Source organism: Pempheris klunzingeri, chromosome 21 (assembly GCF_042242105.1).
Source record: "Pempheris klunzingeri isolate RE-2024b chromosome 21, fPemKlu1.hap1, whole genome shotgun sequence".
NCBI classification, from domain to species: domain Eukaryota; kingdom Metazoa; phylum Chordata; class Actinopteri; order Acropomatiformes; family Pempheridae; genus Pempheris; species Pempheris klunzingeri.
In genome coordinates this window covers 9,192,252-9,218,680 of record NC_092032.1, presented here as the reverse complement: position 1 = coordinate 9,218,680, position 26,429 = coordinate 9,192,252, and the positions used below count along the sequence as shown (strand labels likewise).

General features: G+C 42.0%; 2 protein-coding genes across 2 annotated transcripts in view; both read right to left on the bottom strand.

Moving 5' to 3' along the window:
• Nucleotides 1–2,890: 2,890 nt before the first annotated feature.
• tnfrsf11a (tumor necrosis factor receptor superfamily, member 11a, NFKB activator) lies at nt 2,891–15,291 on the bottom strand. The gene is made up of 10 exons (XM_070852697.1): nt 14,970–15,291; nt 9,861–9,939; nt 9,365–9,490; nt 9,080–9,226; nt 8,892–8,982; nt 8,371–8,447; nt 8,004–8,108; nt 7,699–7,748; nt 6,521–7,478; nt 2,891–3,375 (listed from the first exon to the last, which is right to left on the bottom strand). The coding sequence occupies exons 1-10, from the start codon at nt 15,042–15,044 to the stop codon at nt 3,095–3,097; spliced, it is 1,989 nt and encodes a 662-aa protein (XP_070708798.1). The 5' UTR covers nt 15,045–15,291; the 3' UTR covers nt 2,891–3,094.
• A 3,208-nt stretch (nt 15,292–18,499) lies between these two features.
• Nucleotides 18,500–26,429, bottom strand: part of relch (RAB11 binding and LisH domain, coiled-coil and HEAT repeat containing) — a 33,760-nt gene continuing 25,830 nt past the window's right edge. Inside the window, exons 24-30 of the mRNA XM_070852599.1 lie at nt 25,962–26,044; nt 24,034–24,097; nt 23,764–23,902; nt 23,496–23,612; nt 21,901–21,989; nt 21,278–21,348; nt 18,500–19,837 (exon numbers count right to left, since the gene is read on the bottom strand). Of these exons, the coding sequence (XP_070708700.1) occupies nt 19,717–19,837; nt 21,278–21,348; nt 21,901–21,989; nt 23,496–23,612; nt 23,764–23,902; nt 24,034–24,097; nt 25,962–26,044 (684 nt within the window). The 3' untranslated portion in view covers nt 18,500–19,716. The remainder of the gene's footprint in view (nt 19,838–21,277; nt 21,349–21,900; nt 21,990–23,495; nt 23,613–23,763; nt 23,903–24,033; nt 24,098–25,961; nt 26,045–26,429) is intronic.

Genomic DNA, 26,429 nt, shown 5'->3' with positions numbered 1-26,429 from the left:
AAAGTCTCTTATTGTAACTAATCAATTAGAGAGGATTTCAAACTGGGTTCGTGATGAGTAATCATATGATAAGTACTGTTATACAATAAGCCCAAGTAACAGAGAACTATTTATGTATTTATATAAAAAAAACCTGACTAACCCCGGCGGCACAGTGGTGTAGTGTTAAGCACTGCTGCCTTACAGCAAGGAAGTTCTGGGCTCAAACCCATTGGGGCTCTCATGGGTTCTCTCTGGGTGCTCTGGCTCCTACAATCCAAAGATAATCGGGTTAGGTTACATTAACCGTCAATGTGAACATCAGAATCAGAATCAGAATTCCTTTATTGTCATTGTGCAAGAAGCACAACGAAATGTGAGTGTGAATGGTATTCTGTCTCTATGTGTCAGTCCTGTGATTTACTGGCCCCCACTCCAGGGTGAATCCAACTGCTGAGGATAAGCGGTGATAATGGATTCTGCATGTATCACTTGAGTCTGTCAGTGGTTTAAAAAAATAGTTAAATCTTATTCATTAGTAAAAGTAGCTTCATGCACTTTTCATGCTTAAACCTTCATTTAACCCTTTAAAGCAATTCATCATATTCGTAAGCTCCTCATGTGCCCTGCGTGCAAAATCATTATCTGTGAAGTAACTGGAAACTGCATCTGCTGAATGAAAACCCATGAAAAGAGTCGTACCAAATGTCCAAGTCACTGCAGGTGAAACTGGAAACCTGCATCCACAGGTGAGACGACTGTAATTTCATGATTTTAACCACTGTGGATTTTCTGGTGCTTTCCACGGGAAGTTATCGGCTCGCTGTATGTGAGGCTGTTATCCTAATTCCTGGCTGGGGTGACACTGAAAGTTTATTTGATCATCAAAAGGGCGTAACTCAAGAGTGGGTTTACCCCACCCCCCACCCCCTCTTTGGGGACCACTGTGGCTTTTATTTGATTATCATTGTTTCATCATTTTGAGAGATTTGTGTGGTGGTAAATGGGTATAATGTATTAGTGTATGGTTGGCTTGTTCATTTATACTATATCTTGTCTATTTAGTAATGAAAAATAATAAATATTATGAAAAATGAGTGTGGTGTACACTTTTTGAAGTCAGGATTTTCCTATTTACTTGTGATTTGTTTGTCTTTTTGTCATCCTAACGTACAGTTACCACTAGGGGGTGAACTGTAGCAACTTCCTACACACCCTCAGTAAAGTGAGAGATTGTTTTCTCACACATGGAAGGCTGAAAAAAAAAAAAAAAAAGCTGAAATCACTTAAACCTACAGTCAGGTTCTGTGTTGGCCGAGCCGCCAGGTCTCATGTAAACCATGTGAAAGCCAGTCATAACTTCCTGTTTGCACAAACAACCATAAAATAAGCACAAGATGCACACATATACACGCACGCACGCGCCCACACACACATACATAAACATACTCGTGCTGACCCAAACCAGGCCTAAATGAGTACTGCCAGCTCCTCTCATGTGGTCTCTCTGTGACGCTAGCTGGTCTGACTGCTAGATTAGTTTCTCCTCACAGCTGTTCGCCATCCCCAGGCCTGATGAAAGGCTGCCTGTCTGTCTGTCTGTCTGTCTGTCAACAGAGGGGCAAAGACAGAGAGGCTTCGCCACATGTGTAATTAGCATTGTTTCACAAAGATTATAGATCATCTAGAGGAGATAAATGACTCGCTCATTGTAATTTGTTGATCCCAGAATAGAAAAGTTGACAGAGAGAAACCACAGAATGCAGGATAGCAGCCATCCAAGAAAGGATTAGATGCAAAACACATTTAATTTCATTCACTGCAATATGTTTGATTGATATGTACATAATTATCGTGAAGCTGCATACACATGGTGAGGCTGTAATTCAACAGTCCCTTTTAACTCCTATAGTGTGTGTGTGTGTTTGGCCTCATCCATGGCTCTATTTCACACATTCACACCTCAAATCAAACGAGAGGAAGCACAAAGAGAATAGTCATTCTTGTTTCACAAATACACCAAGATTCTTTTGAAGTATATACAAACATTGATCACATATGGATCTCCTGAAATAATACATAAACAATCTACTTTGTAAAATTAATTAAAACTAAATATAAACAGGCTGACATGTTCCTTTTCTTCATTAAGGCTTGCACATTGAAACATAATGAAACAAAACAAACCAGTAATAAAATAGCTTATCAAATGCATAGCATTTTTTTCTTGGACACAAACTGTACTTGTGGTACAGTAAGAAAAGATTTTTAAAAAAGTCTACTTACAGGATAGACAAGCATTGAACCAAAACTGTCTGTGTTAAACCCTGCAAACCAAAAAAATAATTTTTTTCCCTCTTTTCTTTTTTTTTTTTTTTACAAACCTGCCAGATGTTAATGTCGCTCATAGATTGAATTTTCTACCATAAAAATGTTTACTTTCATGGCATCATTTTGTGAGAGCAAACACAATTATTTCCACATGGTGGATATTTTCTTGTGTAAGGAAACTCTTGAACTCATCCAAATGTCAAATTTAGAACAGTTAAAAACTAGAAATCTACAGACTTTAAGCTGGGCTGCTTAGCGATGGAAGGTAGGGATGTGAAAATTGTAGTAATTCCTTCGTATCAAGACCCAGCTGCAATTTCCATACAACAACAAAAACATGACGTTCTTTCGGTCTGAACTCTATTTCCACATCCAATTCCCAACAAAATTCCCCATCATTGTCTGGAATGGAGGGAGTTTCCATTTGAAAAAGCCTGCAGCTTTCCACTGGAAAATGAAAAAAGGCACTTCAGAAATGCCTGAGGCGAGATTCAGTGACTAATGTGTTAAATGGGACAAGTTATAGAAGATTGATAGTGTCACAGCCCCAAAAGTTGCTCTCTGAGACACATACCTGATCAGCCTCATGTTAATTAGGACAGCTGGTAGGAAGAGAAATTGTGTTTTTTCAGCTATTTCTGTAATTTAATTGGGAGCTACTAAGGTAGAAAGAACAGATAGTTACAGAAATTGAGATTCAGGGTCATTTTTTTGCGACGTCTAAATGATTGTTGGTTATGGAGATGATTACTGTGCTGACAAATAAACAGCCACTGGTCACTTTTTATTTTCCAAGCGGCTGTTCCTCTAATTCCTGGACTGGCAGTGTCTCGTCTTGCAAGGTGCAGTGGGAGATGGAGTCCCCTTGTGACCTCAGGTTGCTCTGGAAAAACGGGGCCGTCTCAGTGGCCTCTTCCTGCACAGGGCTCCCAAAGGTGTCGTCCTGCCCCGCCTTGTCACTGCCGGACGACGTCTGGCTGACATACACGACAATGACGTCCCCGCTGAAGTTCATCACCTGACCGCTGGAGATGAAGGTGGTGTTGTTGTTCCCGGACACCTGACCTGAATGGAAAAATGTGGACAGGAGAAAAAGAGGAGATTATGAGAAGTAAAACACATAAAGGTGAAGACACAATCGTGAGGGATGGGATACTATTTATGGATAATATGACCTGATGCATACATTTTTCCTGCTTTTTTTCACTTCATCTTTTTTTGAAAAAGTGAAATACCTACGCTTTTGTGTGACACACACACACCCACACACACACACGCACACATATATGGTATTGTTGCGTAAGAGAGTAAGACACTTACACAATAATACCATATGTACACACACACACACACACATACACAGGCAGACACAGCTTCCCTGTTCATGATGTAAATGAAGAAGGGGCTATGTCTTGGCTAACCTCGGTTGACAAATGGACAGTGGGTGTAATGACCATGCAGGATGACCACAGAAAGGCCACAGCTAAACAGACCGCCATATCATATCCTTTTTGCCTGAGTGTCCAGCACTTTTTAGCGTGAGAAACTCAAGACCTCTGAAAACAAGCCATTTGTCAAGAGTTTAGGGTTTTACAGGCATGACTGAAGAAATGCAAAAAAAAGTGCTGTTCAACTCTTTCTAACCTTTATTCTGTCCAGTAGCATGTTTCTCCAAAGGAAAACATTGTGTGCTTTATTTCAACATGATATGCAAATCTACAATGTGATACCTGCCTCAGAAACATTTCTACAAACGTGTACTGATCCACTGACATTGTTCACGAAAGGATTTCAGCCAGCCAGGTGAATTAGAGAATAAACAGCGTGTTTTTGTTTTGTAAGCCATCTCTCAGCACATTAAGCCTCTGGTTCCTATTTTATCCAGCCTCCTGTCTGACTTTCCAGCCGACAGAGCGAGCCGAACCTCGGTGACTCACAGCTCATGCCTCATCTGTTCACGCACGTGTGCACGCACACACACACAATCGCAGTAAATGTAATCACGCCGGCTCTAGCAGACATTTTTACTCCTACACACACGTCGCATGTGCACAAACACACAGAAAAGCGCACAAATCCAGTCAAAGTTGCAAAGACAGACAAACACAATCACACACTCACAAAAAGAAAGTGTGTCTCTGTGTTCCCCATCTGAGAGCCTTTCCCGGAATACCAGTCTGAGAGGTCGAACTTGAAAATATGTCATTTCACCACAACTTTGAAAACAAAGCTCTATGGAATCTGCTTGGGTCCTTCTGTTTATCCTTTCTTAATACCAAGCTGATTTTTCTGGATGCCCAACAATACAGTCCACTGACAGAGGTTTAAACCAAGGACTAAAGTTGAACTCTTGTAGAACCTCTCCCCCGTTCAGTCTCAAAGAAAACCACAATTGTACACAGTTCTCCCCAAAATCTTGCTTACAGTATTTTACATGGACTGCTGCCAGCTTAATTCCTCTACCAGTAAAGTATATCTGTGTCATTACTACTGATGAGGTGCCCTTGAACAAACTGTTCCAGGGGCTCTGCTGACTGGCCAACAGATAAGACAAATGTTGTATCGCCTACTGAAGAGCTTTTATGTGTGAATGCATGAGACTTGAGGTTCAAGAATATTTCAGGTGGACAGGTGAAAACTCTGATGCTTGCTTGATCTTTAAATAGCATGTGTGGGAAGTCCATTTAATCACCTTCCATGACTGCATGATGGGAAATGGGGGTTCATTTCAAGCCAGCAAGCATGTAATTAAAGTACCCAGTCATCAGTGAGAGTCAAAAAAGTCTTCACAAGTTTGTGTGTGTGGTGGTGTGTCTGTGTGTTTTTGTTGGGTGGGCAAGGTTCTAAAAGTATTACTCAAGCTGCGCACATCTTGCTTCAATTAAAGCTGTGGTCACTTTGCGCAACCCTATGGAACAGGAGCGTTGTAGATGGCACGGTTCACACTGACACACGCACACAGCAGTGCATGCTAGAGTGCGGTTCTGGTGGTTCACTAGCTCATCAAACACTCACATATCTTATTCCTGCTCTCTGTGTGGTCCCCCCCAAAAATACAGGGTCTAGCTATCAATACTGGTTTTAATAAAACATATTTCTTGGAAACAATCACACAAACGTCTAATTCGTATGCTGAAACCAATCCTGTTATATGTTGCGTTCAGCATGTTCTCCTAATAGTACCCCAATCCCAGCCAACCACTGTCCCGTTCCGATAATACTGCATTTATAACTAACCATAACTGCTCAGCGTTTGAGGCACAATACATAAATATGTTTCCCTGGGATTTTTCTCTTTGGCAGTGCGTAAAGGTCTTTGCGAGAACAATACAAGCTCAACCATGTGACAGTAAAACTTTCCATTATAACACAAATTTCATTCTGTTATTCTTGGTGGCTAGTCCCACCTATTGTGCAGAAAGGGAGCAGTGCTGTGTTGTGCATCAAATCATATATGGGTGTGACCCAGTGGCAGTACAGTGGTGACTGCCTACACAAACACAGAGCACAGAATCCACCTGGCAAACACAACTGTGGTCCCACAGTCTTTGTAATGAGCCATTATCCCCCCGTAGCACACAGCATTCGGTTTTCATTGATATTGTTGGGGGATCGTGGCAAAAGCTATCCAGGAACTATCCAGCTCTTTGTATTGACCCAAGAGGGCTTAAAATATCTTGACTTTCTGGGAATCTGCACACAGATGTATTTACACCATGAAAAAATGGATTGAAAAGTTTGGTAATAAAAATAAAAACATTAATGGTAGAACTAAAATAATGAGGGAGTAAATCAGAGTTTATTTATTTTATTTATTTATGTTTTTATTCATTTTTATGTAAAATCGGATCAAAAGTATACTGTAAGTGTGACCTTTTAAGCAACATTTACAATACAATAACTCATACTAAGATATAATAATTAAAACAAATGACTAGTGAAATCCACATAAGTCACCATTTTGAGATAGTAAATCAAAAGAACTAATAAGTGTATGTACATAAGTATTCTTGTGCATTCTTAATTCTGACTCAGTATCCCATAATTCTCTCATTTCAAGAATTTCAAATCATTATCTCATAATTTTGTCTTACAAATAGTATTATTATCCATTTTGCTCTTATTATTTAATGTGTGTTATTCTTTTTCAGGTGTATACGGGCTTCCATACAATTGAGTTTAAATTGTTAAGTTTTACATTTTCACCCACCTGAGGTAAGAGTTGGTTCAGCCAGCTGACTGTGCAGGCTCTCAGGTGAGCACTCCAGTTCTGACTCCACAGAAGAGAGCTTGTTTCCCCTGCAATCCCCCCAGGAAAGTCCGTGGCTTTGCTCCGTGCCCGAGGCCTCAGGGGGCTTGTCCAGGTAAAGGCCTCCAACAGATGATGAAGTCATCAATGGGCTGACCGAGGCCATCGCGGAGGCTGTATTATTCTCTGTTGAGGTGGGCTCTGTGCTTGCCAGTCTGTATAATTCCTCCTGTTTTGCTAGTGACCTGTCTGTCAGGTGAGGTTTGAACTTTGGTCTCATCTGAGCCTGAGATAATGGTAGACAGAGTTCAGGGAGTGGACTGGATGGAGGGATTACGGAGGAGGTGTGGAGGAGCGGAGGAGAAAGAGAGACGAGAGATGCAGCGCCTGTCTCAGTCTTGGGCAAAAATGTCTTTAATTGATTTCCATCGCTCTTTTCTTCACCTTTGTCTGCTCTCTCACTTTTCTCCTCTTTCCCAGCCTCATCTCCATCCCTCTCTCCATCAAGCCCTCCACATGAGCAGGTTCCTGGAGTCCCGTGGCTGACAGCCTGGCTACAGTCTTCATTCTCCCCTACTTCCAGTGGCTCGCGGATGGGAATGACACACACGCAAGAACCTGCCACGAGAGGAGACACACTCCCGACCTCCTCTTCCTCTGACACCTCCTCAGGTTCTCCAGATCCTTCACTCTGATCCTCCATCGCCGTCTTCGCCTTTGTCCCTTCTTCCTCTGAGAAGGGCAGTGAAACTTTGACATCTGGAGCAGAGGTGGGGAAGGTGCATAGGTGCTCATCAGCGGGGCCGTAGGGTGCTTGGCAGATGAGTTTGGTTGTCTCACATGGTGTACATTTAGGGCCTCCAGGGCCTCCTCCTAGTCCTCCACCTGCTCCACTGTGGTAAAGAGGGGCTAAGGTCTCCTAGAACAACAGAAACAAAGAATGTAAATAATTTTGTGCATGAATAGTAGCAAATGTGTGATTTCACAAACCCTATGTCATGTAGGAACAGATATAAGTTCTTTATTTGTTCACAATTGTTTCATTTGATCATATATTTCATTAAAAATCTAATAAGTAGGTGGGATTATGTGCAATTTCTGTGTGTTTCCATTGTTTTTTCACTGATATTCCACTTTACCTGTTGTATCCTAGTCCTCTTCAGATTCTGGACACAGGATCGCAGATTTACTAGACAAAGAAACAACATTTTGTACCCTAGTATTAAATAAAATACAGGAGCAGTAAACTTAATGATAAGTCAGCAAGCCATAGTAATAAGTTATTAGTTTTCATGTACTAAAATATAACATTGATGTGATCACAAATAAGAACAGTTCGTTTGTGTAATATACACCACTTATGCATACGCTTCAAGTCACCTTAGAATTGATCATACACTCATGTAAAGAGCAATAAGGAAACATTCAGCGAGAGGAGACCTACCAGAGAGTAATTTCAGTTTGTCCTTGTAGCAGAAGAGGAGCAGGATGAGGAGGCACAGAACAGTGATGACTGACAGCACTGACACTATAACCCAGGAGGGACCGCCTGCAAGAAAGAGCAGTTCAGAGTTTGCCATCTACTGTCAGTCATAAATGTCTGACAGAAAAGACATAACTATCTGCAAAAAATACCATACATAAACCAGTTTTTCTTATGCCTTTCGGCTTGCAAGTATCAGCAAGTAGCAGATATGATCTGCCAAGTGTACTTTAGATAACTGCCTCCTTATTTTGAGTGGCTGTTAAAAAAGGATTTAATTGGCTTTGTATAGTTCACGTTCTATAGTGAATGTCTTCATGTTTCTTACTAGAGACAGGTTGTCCACACACTGCGTCAGCCTGAGTGCTGCCTGGTTGTGTTTCACTCCTGCCCTCAGCTTTGCAACTAGGAGAGAGGATGAAATCACAAAAACACAGAGTGAAGAGGAATATTTGGACAACTGGACGTGCTACTTGTTTTTTCCCCTCTTTCGCTTTACAGTTTATAGCCGACCTGCCAGCCTTTAAAGTTGGATCTGCAATGACAAAGGACCAAAAGAGGGACAGAGGGAGGGAAAAACAAACTTCTCTCCGTCTCTCCGTTGTCATCATCATCATCATTATAGATCCGGCCAGTGGTGGAAGCTGGTGTCTGGTCCAGGGTTACAAGGGAAGTGGTGTGAGTATTACTCATAACAGCTGGCTGGTGGTGAGGCGGACGACAGCTACCCAAACGCATTTTCCCTTCACGACATCAAAAGATTCCAAGCTAAAAACTATGTGTGTGTGTGTGTGTGTGCGTGCGTGTGTGTGTGTGTGTGTGTGTGTGTGTGTGCGCGTATACACTCACTTAGTCCATGGTTTGCATTGTTCGGAACTGCTGTCAGCAGAGAAGAAGCCTTTCTTACATGCAACACAGATCTTCCTTCCATTAGTAGACTCTGGAATTAACAATATACATTGTAATAAATCTATAAGTGACGCCCTACTGTAATTGTTTGATATGAATGAAGTGAGTTTTGTGCTCTAGTCTCTCACCAGGGTCCATCTCGAGTCCATATCCAGGACTGCAGGTGGGTATCCTCTCACAGTACTCACAGTTGATGGGGTAGCACTGGAGGCCCGGATGGCAGCGACACGGCTCCTCTGCCACAGGGTTTTCAGGCCTCTTCATAAAACCCTTACCTGGAGGACAAAGCGGGGAGAATATATGGTACACAATGATCTCATGTTTAAACATATGTATTGTTCAAGCCATAGTAGGAAAACCTTTAAATGGCTTATCAGCATCTTGAAGTTCTTGTTGAAGCCGCAGGTACTAACCTGGGTCACAGACCTTCTGCTGAAGACAGCGCTGCTCTTGAGTCCAGCTGGGCTGGTATTCACCAGGATCACATTTAACACATATAGTCTGGTCAGAATCAGTGCAGTCAGAATACACACGGGAGCCTAATGAAAAAAAAAGTAAGACGCAGGATGGGACACAGAAGGACAGATGGCTTTAACAACCTGTACCCAGTAACCACTAATAACTAAATGGAGGAAGAGAAAAGAAGAAGGAAATTGATTCAATCATAGAGTCCTTTTCCTCTGAGTGAGTACTTCTAGTGGGTCAAAAGTCAATGTAAATCGTGTGCGTATGTGTGTGGTTATGAAAACACATGTGAATGTCTTAGCTATTTTAAACCAAAAGGTTCTGTTTTTAAACATCCTTCCGCTTTTGATTTAGGATCTTTTTGAATGGAAATCTATTCTTATTTTAGCCATTGAGCTACTTTGTTGTGTGTGTGTGTGTGTGTGTGTGTGTGTATGTTTTTACCTGCTTCACACTTCTTACAGCATCTGGAGTCTTTTAAGTAATGTCTTTCATCACATTGTTCAGATTTGGAGACCGCATTCTAAAAATATCAAGAGATAAAAGTTTTCTGTTACTTTGTGTATGTTTAGCTTTTTATGTGACAGGAAACGATAGAGGATTCGTTTTGTCTTACACTGTTTCACAACACTTGAAAATATTCGGAAAAATAAAAAAAAGTTTTGATCAAAAGTTTTCCTTTGTAAATGCCTTCATAAACTTTTATGTGTCAGTCCCTCTTCAGTTCATCTGTCAAATCCACACGTGACATTCTGAGGTGGCGGTGAGTAATGAGAGGAAGAGGACGGCTAAAACATTTCCAAGACGTGCCCAGGAATTCTTTACACACTCTCAGAAGCACCTGACCACAGCATTGTGGACCCTCCAAACCAGCAACCTGAACACCAATATTACCACGTTACATAAGAGGAATCAAGTGGAACTAAATTCAATCAAGTCCACTTGGCTTGGACTTGATAAACACTTGGCTGCAGACACAGGCTCAACTGGGATCTGTTATGTAGGGGAGCTCTGTGCTTTTGAGGGGTTAGGCTTTTGACATTTAAATACTTGCAAGCTTACGAACCAGAGCGTGCCAGCCAGCTCAATGTACCAGTTAAATACCAAAGATTGGAGGCGACCTGCCGCAAACTATTTTACGTTTGAGTTATGGCATCATTTGCTAAAGTCAAAACATTGTTTAAGCAGAATATCAGAGCAATTTGCATTCTGTATTTAAACCAGTTTAAAACCTGTCTGAGCTATTTTTCACCCTACCTTGCCATCCACCTTTCACTCATGTGAAACCCACTGAAAAAGGGAAAACCTTGTCAAAGTTCTGACGTTCACGAGTTCTTACATCGCCTCATTTAGGCCTATCTTCTTTACAGGTACAGATAATACATGTTACTGAGGAAAGTGTAGAAATAAATACATTGTCACTTGATGATGTAGAGGAGCATAGACCTATGTCCTGAGCCCTGAACAGCCATGGCCCAGTTTAAACCCTAGCTGCAGATATTCTCCTCATCCCAAGCTGTATAAAGGAAATTGGCAGGATGAGCTATTGGCCAACTTTCCAATTAAAGTAAATGGTTAAACTAAAAGGTGAGAGCTTGAGGCAGCTGTTAAGCTAAATGATACAGTACCAGGGCTGTTGTTGCAAGGAACATGGAGGTGAACAGTGAAACATCTGTTCATGTTTCAAAAAATAAATGGGGACTCTAGTAAAAAAGGCCACAAAGGTAAGCCATCCAGGCTCACACACACTCACATGCATACTGTGCACACACAATTAGAGGCTGGCGAACTGCTCACCGCATTGCTGAATTAGAGAATCTGGCTGTTATTACAGAAACAATGCCAAAGCCACAGTGTCTATCTATAAATGTAGGAAAATACAACATATATGTCTGACAGCACTCTGACCCCAGACCAGCCTAAATCTTTTCTTCATTCAGCCCTTCTAAAAGCCGCTTTTTTCCCCATGAAATGATACACTGATTCAGTGATTCACGCTGTAATTTGGATAGTAAAGAAAGGCTGGTAATGCAGAAGTCCACTTGTGTGAAATGTGACACATCCATCCTCTTGCTCTCCCCTCATAACGATACACATAGTATTGGGTTTTTATCATGGTCATGCTGTCCACCTCCACTATGACTGAGCTGATGGAGCGATGATACAGATGTCAACCTTCCTAAAACATTTACAATGCACTCTTTCTTTTTTCCCCTTTTTTTATTTTGACTTTCCTGTAGTTTACACAATCTGGAGGAACCACTGACTTCTTTTTGGCATTAGATGAAACATTTCGAGAAACACAATAACATCAGTTTAAATAAAACATAATAGGGTCTAACTCTAACATTTTCTTTCCCACACCTCTGTTAACTCTCAGTGTCTATCTCTCCAGCCTCAGGCTACAACAGAGCAACACTGCCAAGCATTTAATTATCTCCACTCAGCCTCTCACACATCAGCCAGTCTTTGCTTTATAATCTAACCAGAGGGATAATGATGCACAGCACTCATAGCTCGGACCGCAGCACTAATGAGGTCCATGTGTTGTAGCAGGCAGAAGTGACAGAAGTAGGAAACATTCCCATGCTAAGAGGTTCGTGTCTTTGTATGGATAGATAGAAAGATAGGTGGATACAGATGTGGAGACACAGCTGTAAAGGCAGAGGTGGTCAATCCTCACAACCGGGCCAGAGTGCACATGAAGCCAAAAGAATGCTGGGAATTGTATTTTTGTTACCGCCACATCTAAACATTGGGTCTCAGTTATGCGAGGCAGTATGTTTTGACTCACTAAATATATATGTAAGAGGAAAAGAGACGATCCACCCTATATGATTATAGGTTATCATAACGGTCAAGGACGAACGTCCAACCTCAAAACTAACTTTATCTGCTGTATAGATTCAAATATACACTTACATGTGAGTGTGTGAGAATCTAACAGAAATTGGAAAAAGAAGGAGAGAGTGGAAAGCAAAGGGGAAATAGTCCGATGGATGGATAGAGTGGGCCGCAATTAATGGAGAAAAGAGACAAAGGGGCCATTAAGTGATGTGTAGCTCCAGTAATAGTCAGTAACTGCCCCTTTTTTAACACCTTTACCAAGCTGTTTTCTTTATTTTCAGTAGTTGCAGAGTGCATTCCATTTGATCCTTGAGAATTTGCATAACGGCTACAGCAGTCTTTGGCACCGAGCCAAGAGAAGAACAGCGTGACTTTTAGGCCTCCATGGATTTTCAGCAATCAATGATAAGGTGCTATAAAAACAAATGCACAACAATTGAATCCTTGCACAATGTTTGCACCTGTGATTAGTTCTTTGAGAGCCATAAAACAAATCCTTTGTAATGCCACCTGCACAAATCAGGATATTTACTAGTTTGGTCATTCACACCTGATAAATACTTTTAAAATTTGATGAGCAAGTTTTTCCTGGGAAAAATCCTCTGCTGTGCATAACCTTGACATTTTAGAATTTCAACAGAAAGAGTGGTGTAATACTAAAAAATATCTTGGAAATCAGAAAGACAGCCAACAATCCGTGAAGGAAAAAAATGAGAAAGTGCAAAGTCTCAACTCAGCGATAAGTTGGAAAACAAGTTTCTGGACAACTATAATCTGTGGTAATTGTTTTAACTGAACCTGAGAGGGCTTAAGCTGGGTGTGTTTTTGAGACTCACCGAAGGTCTTAAAACAATTATAATTCCTTCTTCACACAAAGCTCCATTGTCACACAGGCTTTATCTATCAATTGAATGACACTGTTGTCTGCGTTATCAAATAAAGTTTGGATCTGCAGGCCTGAGGCAATGCATTGTTATTGCTCAAACCAAAGGACGTAGACATAGCACTGAACGCTGATGTGACGGTGGGTGAATGGATGGTCAGATGGATGGTTAGAAAAAAAGCAAGTAATGAAGAAAATGATTGAAGGTAAGAATGATTATCGGATTATTGTTAGATGCATGGAGTCTGGACAGAGGTAGTGAAAGCTTGCTGATGGATGGTTGAATGACAGAAAGATGATCAGATGCTTGAATGCATGGGTGGTTGGAGAAGCTGACCAATGAAAAGTACAGGAGCCGTGTGGGTAGGCGAGTAATATAATCCACAAAAACTCCGCTTATTCACAATATATTGACTTTTAAGTGCTCACCATCTTGAAATAATCTTGTATTGCTCAATGTCACACAAAAGGTTTGAAATGAATTTGGGAAGGACTGGATGAAGTGGTTTAAAACCAAGAAAATGAAGGGGAATTCTTTGAGGATACTGTGAGTCAGTAATGGCAAGACCATGGTGAGAATAAATCAAAGCCAACAGTTTGCAGCGTCACCTTATAACGTAGATGAAAAATATTTTCTTCCCTTCCGCACACTGACTCCTTTTCCAGGCATCGTATCTGTGTTTACTTGCTGTTGTCACCACTGCTTGAAGTGTGACTTGCATTAGACAGAAAAATATCTTTCTCCCATGTCATAACCTCTCTGGATCTCAGTGTGCACAGGACGCTGTACAATCCCTAAGCATTATCTCTTGCAACACATTTTGGTGAAGCAGGGAGGAAAAACAGGGAAGAAAGAGCGCCTGTTCCAGTTAAACTCATAATGATGCTGGCTTACGGTAATACAGTCAAACATGCAGTGATAGATCACTGGTGCCCAGCAGTCCCACCACTACAACCACATCTTATAAACTACTCCACCTGGACAGAGTTAGCTGCTTGGACTAAACAACAACATGGACAACAACAAGGACCATTCACTTTTTTCCCTCAAATTAAAGTGTGGCAGAGGATCAACTGATTCATTATGTAGTTTTTATAATGCCATTGATTTTAGTAGTGTCTTTGAGATGTGGCTTTGATAAAGTTCTGATACACCAAAAACAAGAAAGTTATCACAAATATGTGCTCTGTATGATGTATTCAACTGCCTTGATGGTGATAGTGACAATACAATCACATTCTTTCAGTCCTAACTTATTGAAATAAACCATATATAGCTTGGGTGGCTTGTGATCTTTGTGGGTGAGGGCTCCACACTTTGGACACCAAATCATCTGGCGGAGCTAATGAGGCTCCTGATGAGCCATTTGGCCCGCGCCGGTCCCCCAAGGACCGGGAGAGAATGCTTGGTGAGGGGAGAATAGCATCGCGCTGCCAGCAGCGTTTTTGCGGTGAGAACAGGGGAGGTGGACTCGACCCAAACACAACTGTTTCCAGTCAGTGTCCGGGCGTAAAAATCCAACTTCCCTCCCTCGCCCTCTTTCTCTCTCTGACCACTTCATAAAAATCATCTGATGTGATGACATATGTTCTGGTTTACTGTTACGCATCTCCCTGTTCATCTACTCAAGGAAAATAAACCATCATGTTTCCCATATTTTGCATTGTCACTCATTTGTATTAAACATGACAGCCCCTAAAAAGTACTGCACAGCACACAAAACTTCCAAAACTCTAAACTCTTTTGATTACTCAGTACACTCCCTACTTTTGTTAATAGTGAAGTTAAAATCTTCTTTTTGATGCCAGAAGTGCGTTTTTACCTGTGCGTAAAAGGTGACGAGGACGCATGCTATCCAGCCTCGGACTATCCAACTTGTAGAAAAGTTCAGTCTCATCTCTGCTGGCTAATGAGGACTGCCTCTGAACCAAACGTTTCTTTCTCAGCCAAGAAGACGACTCTCAACACCACGATCCGAATCTAAATCACTTCCTCTTGTGTGCGTAAATGTGGCGGGTCCTCCACTCCGTCTCACAGGGCATACTTGCGCCTTCATTCCCGGTCAGGCAGCTGCAGTTCCCACCTCTCTTCTCCTCTCATCTTCCTTCTGCTTTCACCCACGCGTTGTGGAGGAAGCTGCATGCAACAGCTTGTAAAAACTGACTGACTGACTGAAGGTGGGAGGGAACTCCTCCACGTTTTCCTATGTTCAGCCAACTCAGCTCTGTCTTCCCTCCTGGCTCTATGCACTGATCTCTCTCTCTCTCTCTCTCTCTCTCTCTCTCTCTCTCTCTCCTCGATTGAATGGGTGTGTATGTGACAAAGTAAGTGTGTCTGATTGGTGTCAGTGATGCAAGATTATCAGGGCAACATGAACCTTTACACACATAACAAACATGTTTCTGTGATAATCAACTTTATGTTTAGTTGTCCAATAGCTTGCATGATTTATTTTCAAAGGCTTTACATGACACTTTTCGTGCGATTGGCTAATCAAATTGGCTCAAGACCTCATGCCAGTGATGAATTTCAGATATGACCCCAAGCACTGGAGGCAAAGCATGTGGTCACTTTCACAGATCTCACTTCCTGCATTAATCATGGGAGAGAGTGGGCGGCCTCTGCATAGTTCCTGGAGCGTCGATCCTGGAACAGCCGTGGCCATTTTTACAGTCTCCAAAGGTTATTTATTTAAAAGTATAAGTGACTGCCTCCAGGAAATGGCTGTTCTCTGCTCCCAGGGCAGACAGAAAGAGCACGCACTGGGTGTATTTCACTCTGAATTTGCATGTCAGACTAAACCCAGCCTCCTCTTGGCAGGTCATGAGAGGGAAGGTTTGAGAAAGTGGAGAATATGTTCTCTTCTAGGTGACAGTTATGCAAATATCAAATTACATCTGTGGGCTCTGAATGGATAAAACAAGGGGCTGATTGGCACGAGAGAGAGAGAGAGAGGAGGTGAAGAGGGAAAAAAAAATTGCAAAGAGATGGAGCAATCTTCATTCCTTGATCTGAGTGAGTGATTAAAGAGAACAGAGATTAAAAACAAAAAAAACAGGCAAACTGTCTGTTTTAAAGTAACCATTCAGATGCATGTGTCAATGTACAGCACCAACACTGATAGTTCACATTTCCACAAAAACAAGCACACATTATCTTGCTTGTCCGTAAATTACGTAGAGGTGTAGATAGAAGATAGAAGAGCTTCTTAAGTCATAAGGGGTTCAATGGGGGAGAAAGCGGAAGAGTAATGAGAGTTTAAGCTGACTCAGTGGAGGTAATGGGCTCTGCCCCCCCCCCCCCCCCCCCTCTAAAAACCCGCTGAGAGAGGCTGTTTTGTCGTGGGGCCTCTGCAGCATGCACAGTGGCAATTAAGAACCAGATTGCACTCTTTTAGCAATCAGAAACCTCAGCTTGAATCTGAAGGCACCCATAACCTTCACACTGAGGTAAACCCTTAATAAAAAAACTGAACTGGAAACATAGAGAAGTCCCTGTTAGGCCCCACTTCGAACACAGAAGTTACAATCAAGCTTGTTTTGATGTATAAAAATGTAGATCCACCACAGGCAGACACCATGCTGGTTTACAAGCATCACACTTCAAGTGACCTGGGAGGGAGCACAGACTGTGTAGCTCTGTAAGCATGTGGGTTGTGTTGCTTAGCATCACTTAAAACAAGTCAGAGTTCATGGAGTAAGCCTGTTCCAGACAGCTCATATACACAAAAATGCACACACACACACACACACACACACACACACACACACACACACACACACACACACACACACACACACACACACACACACACACACACACACACACACACACACACACACACACACACACACACACACACACACACACACACACACACTCACACTCACCATAAGCTGCTGACTGGTTTCCATTACTGTCACGCACACTCGCTCCATACAAGAAAGCAGCCACAGCCTGTTTTGGTGCCATGATTTTGGAGGAAGCTTCAAGGGTTCGGCACAATCTCCCTTGGACATGCTGAAAAGTAGCTGGGCTGAAAAATACGCACAGAGTGGAATAACAACATTAAGGCTTAGCCACCGTGTTCCGGTGGTTTCAGGGTCGGATCTGCGTTGCTTCTACTTGCTTTGGAAAGACATGTGATCTGTGAGTCACCCAAGTCACCAATGTGAGTTAGAGCTGCCTGCTGATGCCATTTCTACCCACACATAAATGCCACAGACTCATACATGCACATACAGAAATGCAGGTAAACACCCAGATGTGCCCGCAGATTACACATAATTACATTGTGACTCTCACACCAATGGTGAGAAGCCAGATGAGGGTCTTGGAGTGCTTTGAAACACAAAGAACAAAGCTGTTCACCATGAATGCAAATCACAGATAAGGCATCTCTCTGCACACATACGGACACATATACAGATACACAGGCATGCCTGTCTTCCCTAATGTTTCCATCACTTTGGAGAGCATTACATTCACTTCCTGGGGACTTACCGTCACGCTAACCATAAGCATCTAACCTTAAACCAAGTCGTCATCCTATTTAGTGATTTACATTATGATCACTTGCATTTGTGGTTCTCAATGTGACAGTGTAAACATATCTATGTCGTCCCCCCCCCCCACACACACACACACACACAAATCTGCCATGCCCCTGAGTTCCACCCCTGTTGTATATCAATTATTTGTCCACCTGGCGAGTTATCAGTGATGATGGTTGAATATTAGCAGAATATGCAAATTCTGTTCTTTATCAAAGGGTGGTCACTCATGTAATGTTCAACCACTACATGAGAGCTGCTCTACAGGCCTGCCTGATTCATTTCTATTCTCAGCATTAATACATTTAGCAGATTCTACTACAGCTCATTCTGAACTGTCTAAAACCTGCCTGTTATTCACAAGATTCAACTTGATTTTTTCTTTTTTACATTTCCTGCTACTTTTCTTGTCGCCAAGATGGTGACCTGTTAAGTTCCTACCCTGTTAAAGGATACATGCCATGGATTGAGAGATAGTGTAATCTTGACAGCAGATCTGAACTTTTAATTCTGTATTTATTTGGGGTAAGTTGTCAGGAATGTCCCTTAAGATGGACTTTGGCTGGCTGTACTAAGCAGACAATAGACCACATCAAAGGGTTGGACGCGACGGGCAGGGACACAGGAGTGTGTGTTTGTCTATGAAATGACTTTGTTTTACAGCCTTCCAACACCTGTCGACACTTTGAGCCATGAGCCATAATCAGAACTTGAGATCTTCCTTCATCACATGCACCACGAAGCCTAAAAGCATGGACACACTCAGTGAGGCCTCCAGAAGTACATTTAAGTACACAACTGATCTCCATCTTTTATTACACCATGACACCAATTTCAAATATACATAATGAGTACCGTCCTCTTCAGTTCAGTGTATGATACAGTTATTTACTGTTTCTCTTAGAGCATACTGAAAAAGAGCAACAACAAAAAATAGAACCAAATACCCACTTTTAGAAAAAAAGTACAATTATCAGAGACACTGCAACACAGAGAGACAGGATGCAACGGACAGAGAGGAATAATCATGATCAGAGTTCTCTTCAACTTCACATTGCCAAAACGGATATACAAACAAACAAATTATGGTAGTGATAATGTTCATCATGTAGAAGACTCTGAAATAAAACAAATATATATGTATATATATCATATAATAAAGAACAAAACAGTAAAGTGAAGTGCAAATTTCTTTGGAAGTTGGAATAAGGTTGTTTTTCCTTCATTAAGACATAAATAAGTTATAAAATAGAAGCTATCAAAACAAAAACAGGAAACGGACTTTGAAGAAATAAAGGCAAGTCATTTTTTTTATAGCTTCAAGTAGGCGATTCCTCTGATCCATACAGGTACACTGTGTGAGGCATTCTCAACAGACTCACAGCCATTTTGTCGTCTTTCCGTCCAATTATTCAATGACAAATGCAAGTGGATGCATCTGTTGCTTTCCTCCAAAATGGCGTTTTAAAACTTTAAATAAAATCCAGCAGGCCGTGCTCAGAGTTTTGTTTCCTAGAGACGAGTGAAGCTCTTCTGATACAGGAAGTACTGCACTGAAATAAAATTAAATTCTGTGATACTTTTAAGTCCAGAAACGTCCGGGAAACAAGCCCCTTGTTATCACTTGGGTGAATCTCAGTAGTGAATCTCTCTCTCCCCTCTTTCTGAAATGACAATGTTAACAATGCTGAAACACAAATCCCTCGTCCTCGATAACGCTTTTGTCATGATTAAGGATTAAGAAGAGAAAAAATGAGCAGAGGGGGGAAAAAAAACTCCACTGCAAAAAACATTGCTGTTCACCTTTAAAGAGAAAGGGGTCCTGCTGCATTGGAGGTTTTAAATCAACGCAGCTCTCAGTAAACCTCCATTTCTTGAAACTGAATAAACAAAACACTTGGTTTTCTTCTACTTTAAGCTGAACCAATGCTTATTTTTCTCCAGTAAAATGAAACGCTCCCAAAGACAGCAGGGGACCGTCCGTTAGTTGCAGTAGGCGATCGGTCAGTTTTGCGATCACTTCTTCCTCTGGAAGACGTTGGCCAGCATGGCGCCAGAAGTGGTTAGCTGACCCATCTTGCTCAGGAACTTGGTCTTGGCATCTTCGCCCACCAAACTGGAGGCGATGGACATGGAGCTATGGAAAGAAAAAAAGGCCTAAAGGTTGAGTTTCTCCATGATGAAGCAACAAGGTTTAGCTCAGCTTTATTAACATATATAGACTGAAAGACAGGCCCAAACACAAAGCACAGTAACACAAGAAAAAAAAAAAAAAACACTACACCGTCCTCCACTATCTGTTGTTAATCTCAATGTCAGCATTTACTCTATTTCTTTAGAAGGCAAATGCTGTTTGCCAATATGGCCCCTCCTGATTTTTATAGTCTAACGGCTCCACAAGTTCCTCTTTTGAGTTAGGTGGGATTGAGGCTGATATAGAGGAGCAGTTACAACACTCCAAGCCAAGCTGCCACATTGCTCAACAGAAGGACAAACATCATATCTTGACAGAAAACTAAAGTCAACGGATTTGGGAAGCCAAGACTGAACATCACCATATGGCCTCTAGATAAGAACAACAACACAATCTGGTGTTAAAATGCCTCATGTCTTAGCATAAAGGTCTCAACTTTCCTGCTGACTGTTGAAGTTAATTCTGTGTATCACCTTACTAGTTGTACATACAGTTCTTGTAGAAGAAGTCTCATTTTGCTCATGCAGCTTTCTAATTATATGTGCATAAGTATGCAAAATGTGATACACTGCCGTGTGGAAACTCTGGACCTATGAAGAATTACACCAATGCTATGTCGTGCCACTTCAAAAAGACAGTGAAAAAGACAGAATGCTCACTAAGCTGTGGCAGCCACAAGATATCAGGGATTCCATGATTTTAAATACCAGGAAGTAAAAAATTAATCCACTCTTTACAGGGTCAAAACTCCTTTAAAGATGCATACTGTGGCAATAAAAATCCAAGTTATCAATTATAATAAGAGGTCGAAGAAAGACCAAAATGAAAGAGGAACAAGAATCTCTGGGCACAAACACAGATATTCTAACCTCAGAGTTTAAATGAGGGTTTTAGGGGAACACACCCAAAACTGAGCGTATGTGCACAGAGAGAGGCAGACATATGCACGCCTCTTCCATCCATTTTTTTACTGAGCCCAAACACATGTTAACAAGATGGGGGAAATGTTTTAAAAGACACCCACAGTATGGCCGGTGTCCCAGCTCTCGGAGCTTTATCAAAACAACTCTTCTCATTTTTCTGCTCTCTCTTTCTGTGAAGATGCCCACATAATGAGTGTGGTTCCAACACTCTTCCATGTTCTCTTCTCCCCTGGGGGAAAAAAGCCACAATACAGGCCCCAGTCCCAACACTGTCAAGCGACCCCTCTCCTCACAGTCAGGACTCCTTCTTCCCCTTCCAAATTCTTCTTGAGTACCACTTTTAAGTCTTCACTTCTTGCTGTCGCCACCTCGAACGCAATTAGCGCAATAAAAACAATATTTTGTAAATCATTTCAGAAGTGATGGTGTGAACGAGACGATGAGGTGTGTTTGTTCTCACCCTTGTGCGTCTGCCATTCCTCTGTTTTCCACCTTGATTTCACACTCTTTGATCATAGAACTTAGAATAACCTGTGAAAAATTCAATAGAGACACATTCTGAAACGCAGAAAAAACAATGGGATCTCATGATTGATACAATACATGTCACCACTGGGGCGGTACGAAACAGGTGGTGTGTGTCTAATTCTGTTCCAAGTTCCCATCATGACAAAATAAAAGACCATGCATGTATTCTGTATTTGGATGTTTTAGTGCATTAAAGTTCCAGTTTGGAAAACAATCCTGGTATGTGGGCTTTACAGACAGAGTGGATGTGTAGAGAGGAAAAGAGTCAGCTGATCGTTAGTCAAGTCAGGAAAAGGCTCACATGAAATGGATCGCGTGAGATTCTGCGACACAAATAAATATGGTTGAGGTGTGTGTATGAGTGTGTCTGAGAAAGAGGTGACTGGTCACACTGTCTGTCTTTACCAATACTGCGGGAGATGCCCTGGGAATTACAGATAGAAAAGAGGGAGACAGTCTGACCCAGTCAGTGCGCGAGTATGCGGACGAGATTGTAAATGTTAAACCCCCCCATCGTGTGCATGAATGTGAATGCATGCCTGTGTGCGTGCTGACCTCGTGCTCGGGGGAGAGTTGCTCCATGTCGGCGCGGAGACACCTGAGGCCAGGCAGGAAGTGGTTGACCATCACCTCCTCAGAAATGACTGCACAGGAAATTAAGGACTGGAATGAAAAACTTGTGCAGTTTATTGCTATTCATGCAGTGGGACTCACTATGCTAACTTTTCATTATCTGGGCTCTCATGAAGGTTTAAGAAAGCCAAATGTGGGAGCTCTTTTTAAAAACCATTAACCTGGGAATGAAAATAATGAAAAAGGGCAGCAAAACCAACCTATTTTGACTGAACATAGCTGAATATAGAGCTTAACAAAGCTAAACTTTCTTGTTCTTCTCACTTGCTGCAGGTATATAAAAAAAGTTGGTGCTTCAAGGCCAAGCGGGTACAAATACTATTTGGATAGTGCTTCAGGCATTACTAGACGAATGGAGTATACTTCAGGATAATTCAAAATATATCGTAAAACATATTAAAAATATTTTCCTTTCATTGTCCAAACATTCTTAAAATAACTGTGTTGCTATATATGTGGGCTGACACAAAACAAAATGTTCAGTACAACAGTACTTTGTCCTGCCACCTGTCATAGACAGTGGAGCTACATGTATATGGGACACAGAGTGAACGAATCTATATTTTTAGAGATGGGAATGTACAATTTCAAAGCTCGTCACACTGATTGCAAGAGAAGTGCAGTGGGAGGTAAAGCCTCTGAGGTTAGCGCTATACCTCCTGGACACTACTGCACTGTGAAATCACAGCCTAACAAAGATCCACAGGAATGAACCTCAGACCAGCTGTCCTCTACAGTGTGTGTGTGTGTGTGTGTGTGTGTGTTTGACGTGGGTTGGGTGGGGCTCACATCAGAGACAGAGTAGAAAGAGGAAATATAATGTGAGAAAGGAGAAATAGAAAAAAAAACAACTAAAGAATCACAGAGGAGAAGGGTGACAGAGGAGAGGCAATGTAAATGTAAGCCCCGTCCTGGGAACTGTTTCTCAGGATTGAAGTTGATGTTCAGCCCTTTCCTCCTCTCACGCTCTTTCTCCCTCTCTCATCCTTTCCTTTACTTTACCAACCCTGTAATTACCTCTAGCCCCAAAATGGAGGCAGCTTATTTTCCCTTTCTCCTCCTGCCAAATGACAGGTAAACTCTGCCAACACACACACTGAACCACACACTCAGGCGCTGGGACCACGCTGATACATACCACACAGTTGTACATGCACATTCAGGGGCACACTTAACCAGTGCAGCAAGCATTTGAGTGGCTATTCTAACGGCTTTCCCACTGACTCACTGCTACAACAGCTAACCCTGAACTGGAGCCAACCTTGACACAGACTTCCAGGAAGTCATTTGGAAATACATACAGTACAGTAGTTAAAAAACTATGAGCTGACCTCTCAGAAAACTTGGGCAACACATTTTTCCCCTTAAGTATCGTTAGGCTGTCTAACTGTTACACTTGTAAGTGTATGGCTAGTATTAGCACCATAAATAAAAGTCCTCCTAAAGAGGGTTCATCCAAACTGACAGTATATGGCCCAGCTTACAGAGGCCAGTAAGTGTGACCTATGGAAGGATACAGCAGCAGGAGAGGGCACTGTAGGCCTCAAACAGCTGGGTGGCAATGTCAATCCTCTTGCTCTCCACCGTCTGGCTGTTGTTAACCAGCGCGAGCTTGTGAAGGTGTGGCAACACGACTAGGAGGAAAAAAAAAAACATAGAGACAAAAAGTTAGGGCACACACAAAGTACATGAGAGGCAGATCAGAAGAATAAAATCAATAAATTGCTCAGTATTGGATTTTTTAATGTGCATTTAATGTGTCATGCATCTGTGTCCTTTACATACACTCATCTCTAAAGCGTGGCTCTGCATTGGGTCCGACCCTTCCAAATGTCCTGATGATCTCCATATGCAGAGAGTGCTGATCCTGGTACTGAGGGTCTTCCAGGAACGATGCCAGCTGCATTTTTACTCGCTCCAGCAGCTACGCACAGGCACAGAATGTATTAGACATGTTTTATGATGACTTATACAAATCTGTTGTTTAATTCAATTCATTGTTTGCATATTAGGTTGCATCCCACAGTGTGCAGTTTGGCAGTGAGAGCTTCCTACCTCTTTTTGTGTGACAGTCTCCATGATGGTACCAAAGGCAGGGATGGTGGATATCCTCACTGAGCTAAAAGCAGCAGGAGAGCAAGATAAAGGTTTTACCATTCATAGTCACCGTGTCACTCTTTTAGGTGTACTCCAATTAGCATGTCTTTAGGCAAGAATCTGAATGAGTAAGATATCATCTGCCAGTAGTTATCGGATTTATTTAACAATGTTTGAATCACCACAGTGTTGGGTTATGACCTCATTAACCACGACATCAGGGTGTCATTAGTTCCTGAGGCTAGTTTCACATGGCAATGCTACTAACCGATTCAAATATTGACTGAAATTATGTATTTTATATATCAAAGACATGAAGGTATACAAAAACATCTGTAACTGTAATGTTAAACTCGCAAAACTTTTTAGTATCCATCTATGATCAATGTGTGCCATTAACTTAATATATTCACTATTTCATTCTTAAGCCAACAGCTTGAACACAAACAGATAACAATGCGTGATTACAAATATCTGATAGTAATCCATTATCATAATGAACCGTCACAAGCAAGATTAACGGGGTGCTGTTAGGGTGATGTTAGATAATCATTCCACTGTCAGTAGGAGCAGAAAAGACACTTGGACCATTTTGGAATTGGTGGAGTACAAAAACAGTTTCTCATTATGTCTCTGAGTATTCATGTTTATTTTATAGTCGGCAGGTCGTGGACACTGCAAGATATGTGAAAGACTTTGGGTTGAAAAAGGTTACAAAAACATATGTTAAGATTTTTAAATAAACATATGTGGAATCTACAAAGTGTGCAGCCAATTAGCACAGCATTTCAATCAGAGAATGATGAGATGAAAAGGGCTGCATTCCAACAGTGTCAAAACTAATGTCATCATCTTGTTTACTCAAACATGAAAGCTGGATGTAAACTAGCAGCCAAAACTTTTTTTTTTAGAGCCCATCCCTGCTCAGAGAGACAGATGTCTTAGGAGACAGTGCTTTCCACTGTAAGGATGCAGCCCACAAAATGACAATGTTTACAGAGAAATTTTCTTGTGTCGATTGACTCACAATTCAGGCCCACTGCACAGAGTTATAAGGGCCGGAGCCGCCCGGCGATCTACTAATGCTTCACTCATGCCTCGGAGAACCAACTGCAAACCCACCACACAGCAGGATGAGAGAGAGGAGGAGGCAGGGTGGGAGGAAACAGAGACAGGAGGGGGGGAAGGAGAGATAGAGAGTGGGAGGAGAGAGGTGAAAGATAGAAGATAGAAGGGATGATATGGAAGAGAGAGAGAGAGAGAGAGAGAGAGAGAGACAGAGAGAGAAAGAAATAGAGTGGCAGGATAAAACTGAGAAGAAGGGGTGAAGACAACCAACCAATAGCTGATGGGTCGGTCAGGAGGAGGGGCCCTGCTTAAACTGAGTGGGGTGGGGAGGAAGAGGAGGAGGGGACGGGTTACAGATGAGCATGCTGGGATAGTGCTATTGCCGCATGCGGCCAATGTGCACATACAAATCCGGACAGATTAGTTTTGCAGACTGATGAGGTGGCGAGAGCTGGCGTGGGTTAGTGTTGCAGATTGATGATGCGAACATGCAGAGTGTTAACAGTGATGAACCACCCCATGGCCCAGCCTAAACCTAAACAGGAGCAACTCCACACAACCACGGAAGACTAGGCAATTCACAAGGAAAATCAAAAGGAGAACATATATAATATGAAATTGTAAAATTAAAACTGATGTCAAAGAAAATAAATGAACAATGAAGATTCTGTTTTGAGGAACCGTTTTGTGCTGAATTTGCTCCTGGCAGGTACAGACTTGATTCAGTGAGATAGTCCTCAGGCGGCAAAGAGAAGGGGGGAGAGAGACGCGGCGCGGTTTATTGTTGTTGTTGTTGTTGTTGTTGTTGTTCCACTTACATTTCAGGGTCGGAGGACAGTGTGATGAGAGCCGGCACCACTCTCTGAGCTACCAGCGTCTCATTCACCCCCTTCACCAGCAGCTGATCGGATTGGACAGAGCCAGCCGTGATGTCACAGAGGCGGGCGGGGCATTGGGACAAGAGCGAGCAACACCGCCAATAGATAGAGAGAAAAGAAAAAAGAAGCAAAACAGAAAAGGGGAGGGAAAAAAAAAAAAAAAAACACAAAAAGATAGGAAGAAAGTGATATACAATGACAAGAACCTTAGCTGCAAGGCTCGGAACGGCACTGCATGTATCAAGCAAGTGTGTATACACACACACACAATCACACACACGCGAGCAAACACACGCACATGCACACGCAGGTATGCAGAAGAAATGGCAAAGCCAACATAGCTTAACTACACGAATACTTTTACAGTATGGTGAGCATTAAGCTGTGGGGTCTTTCCACAGACTCCAG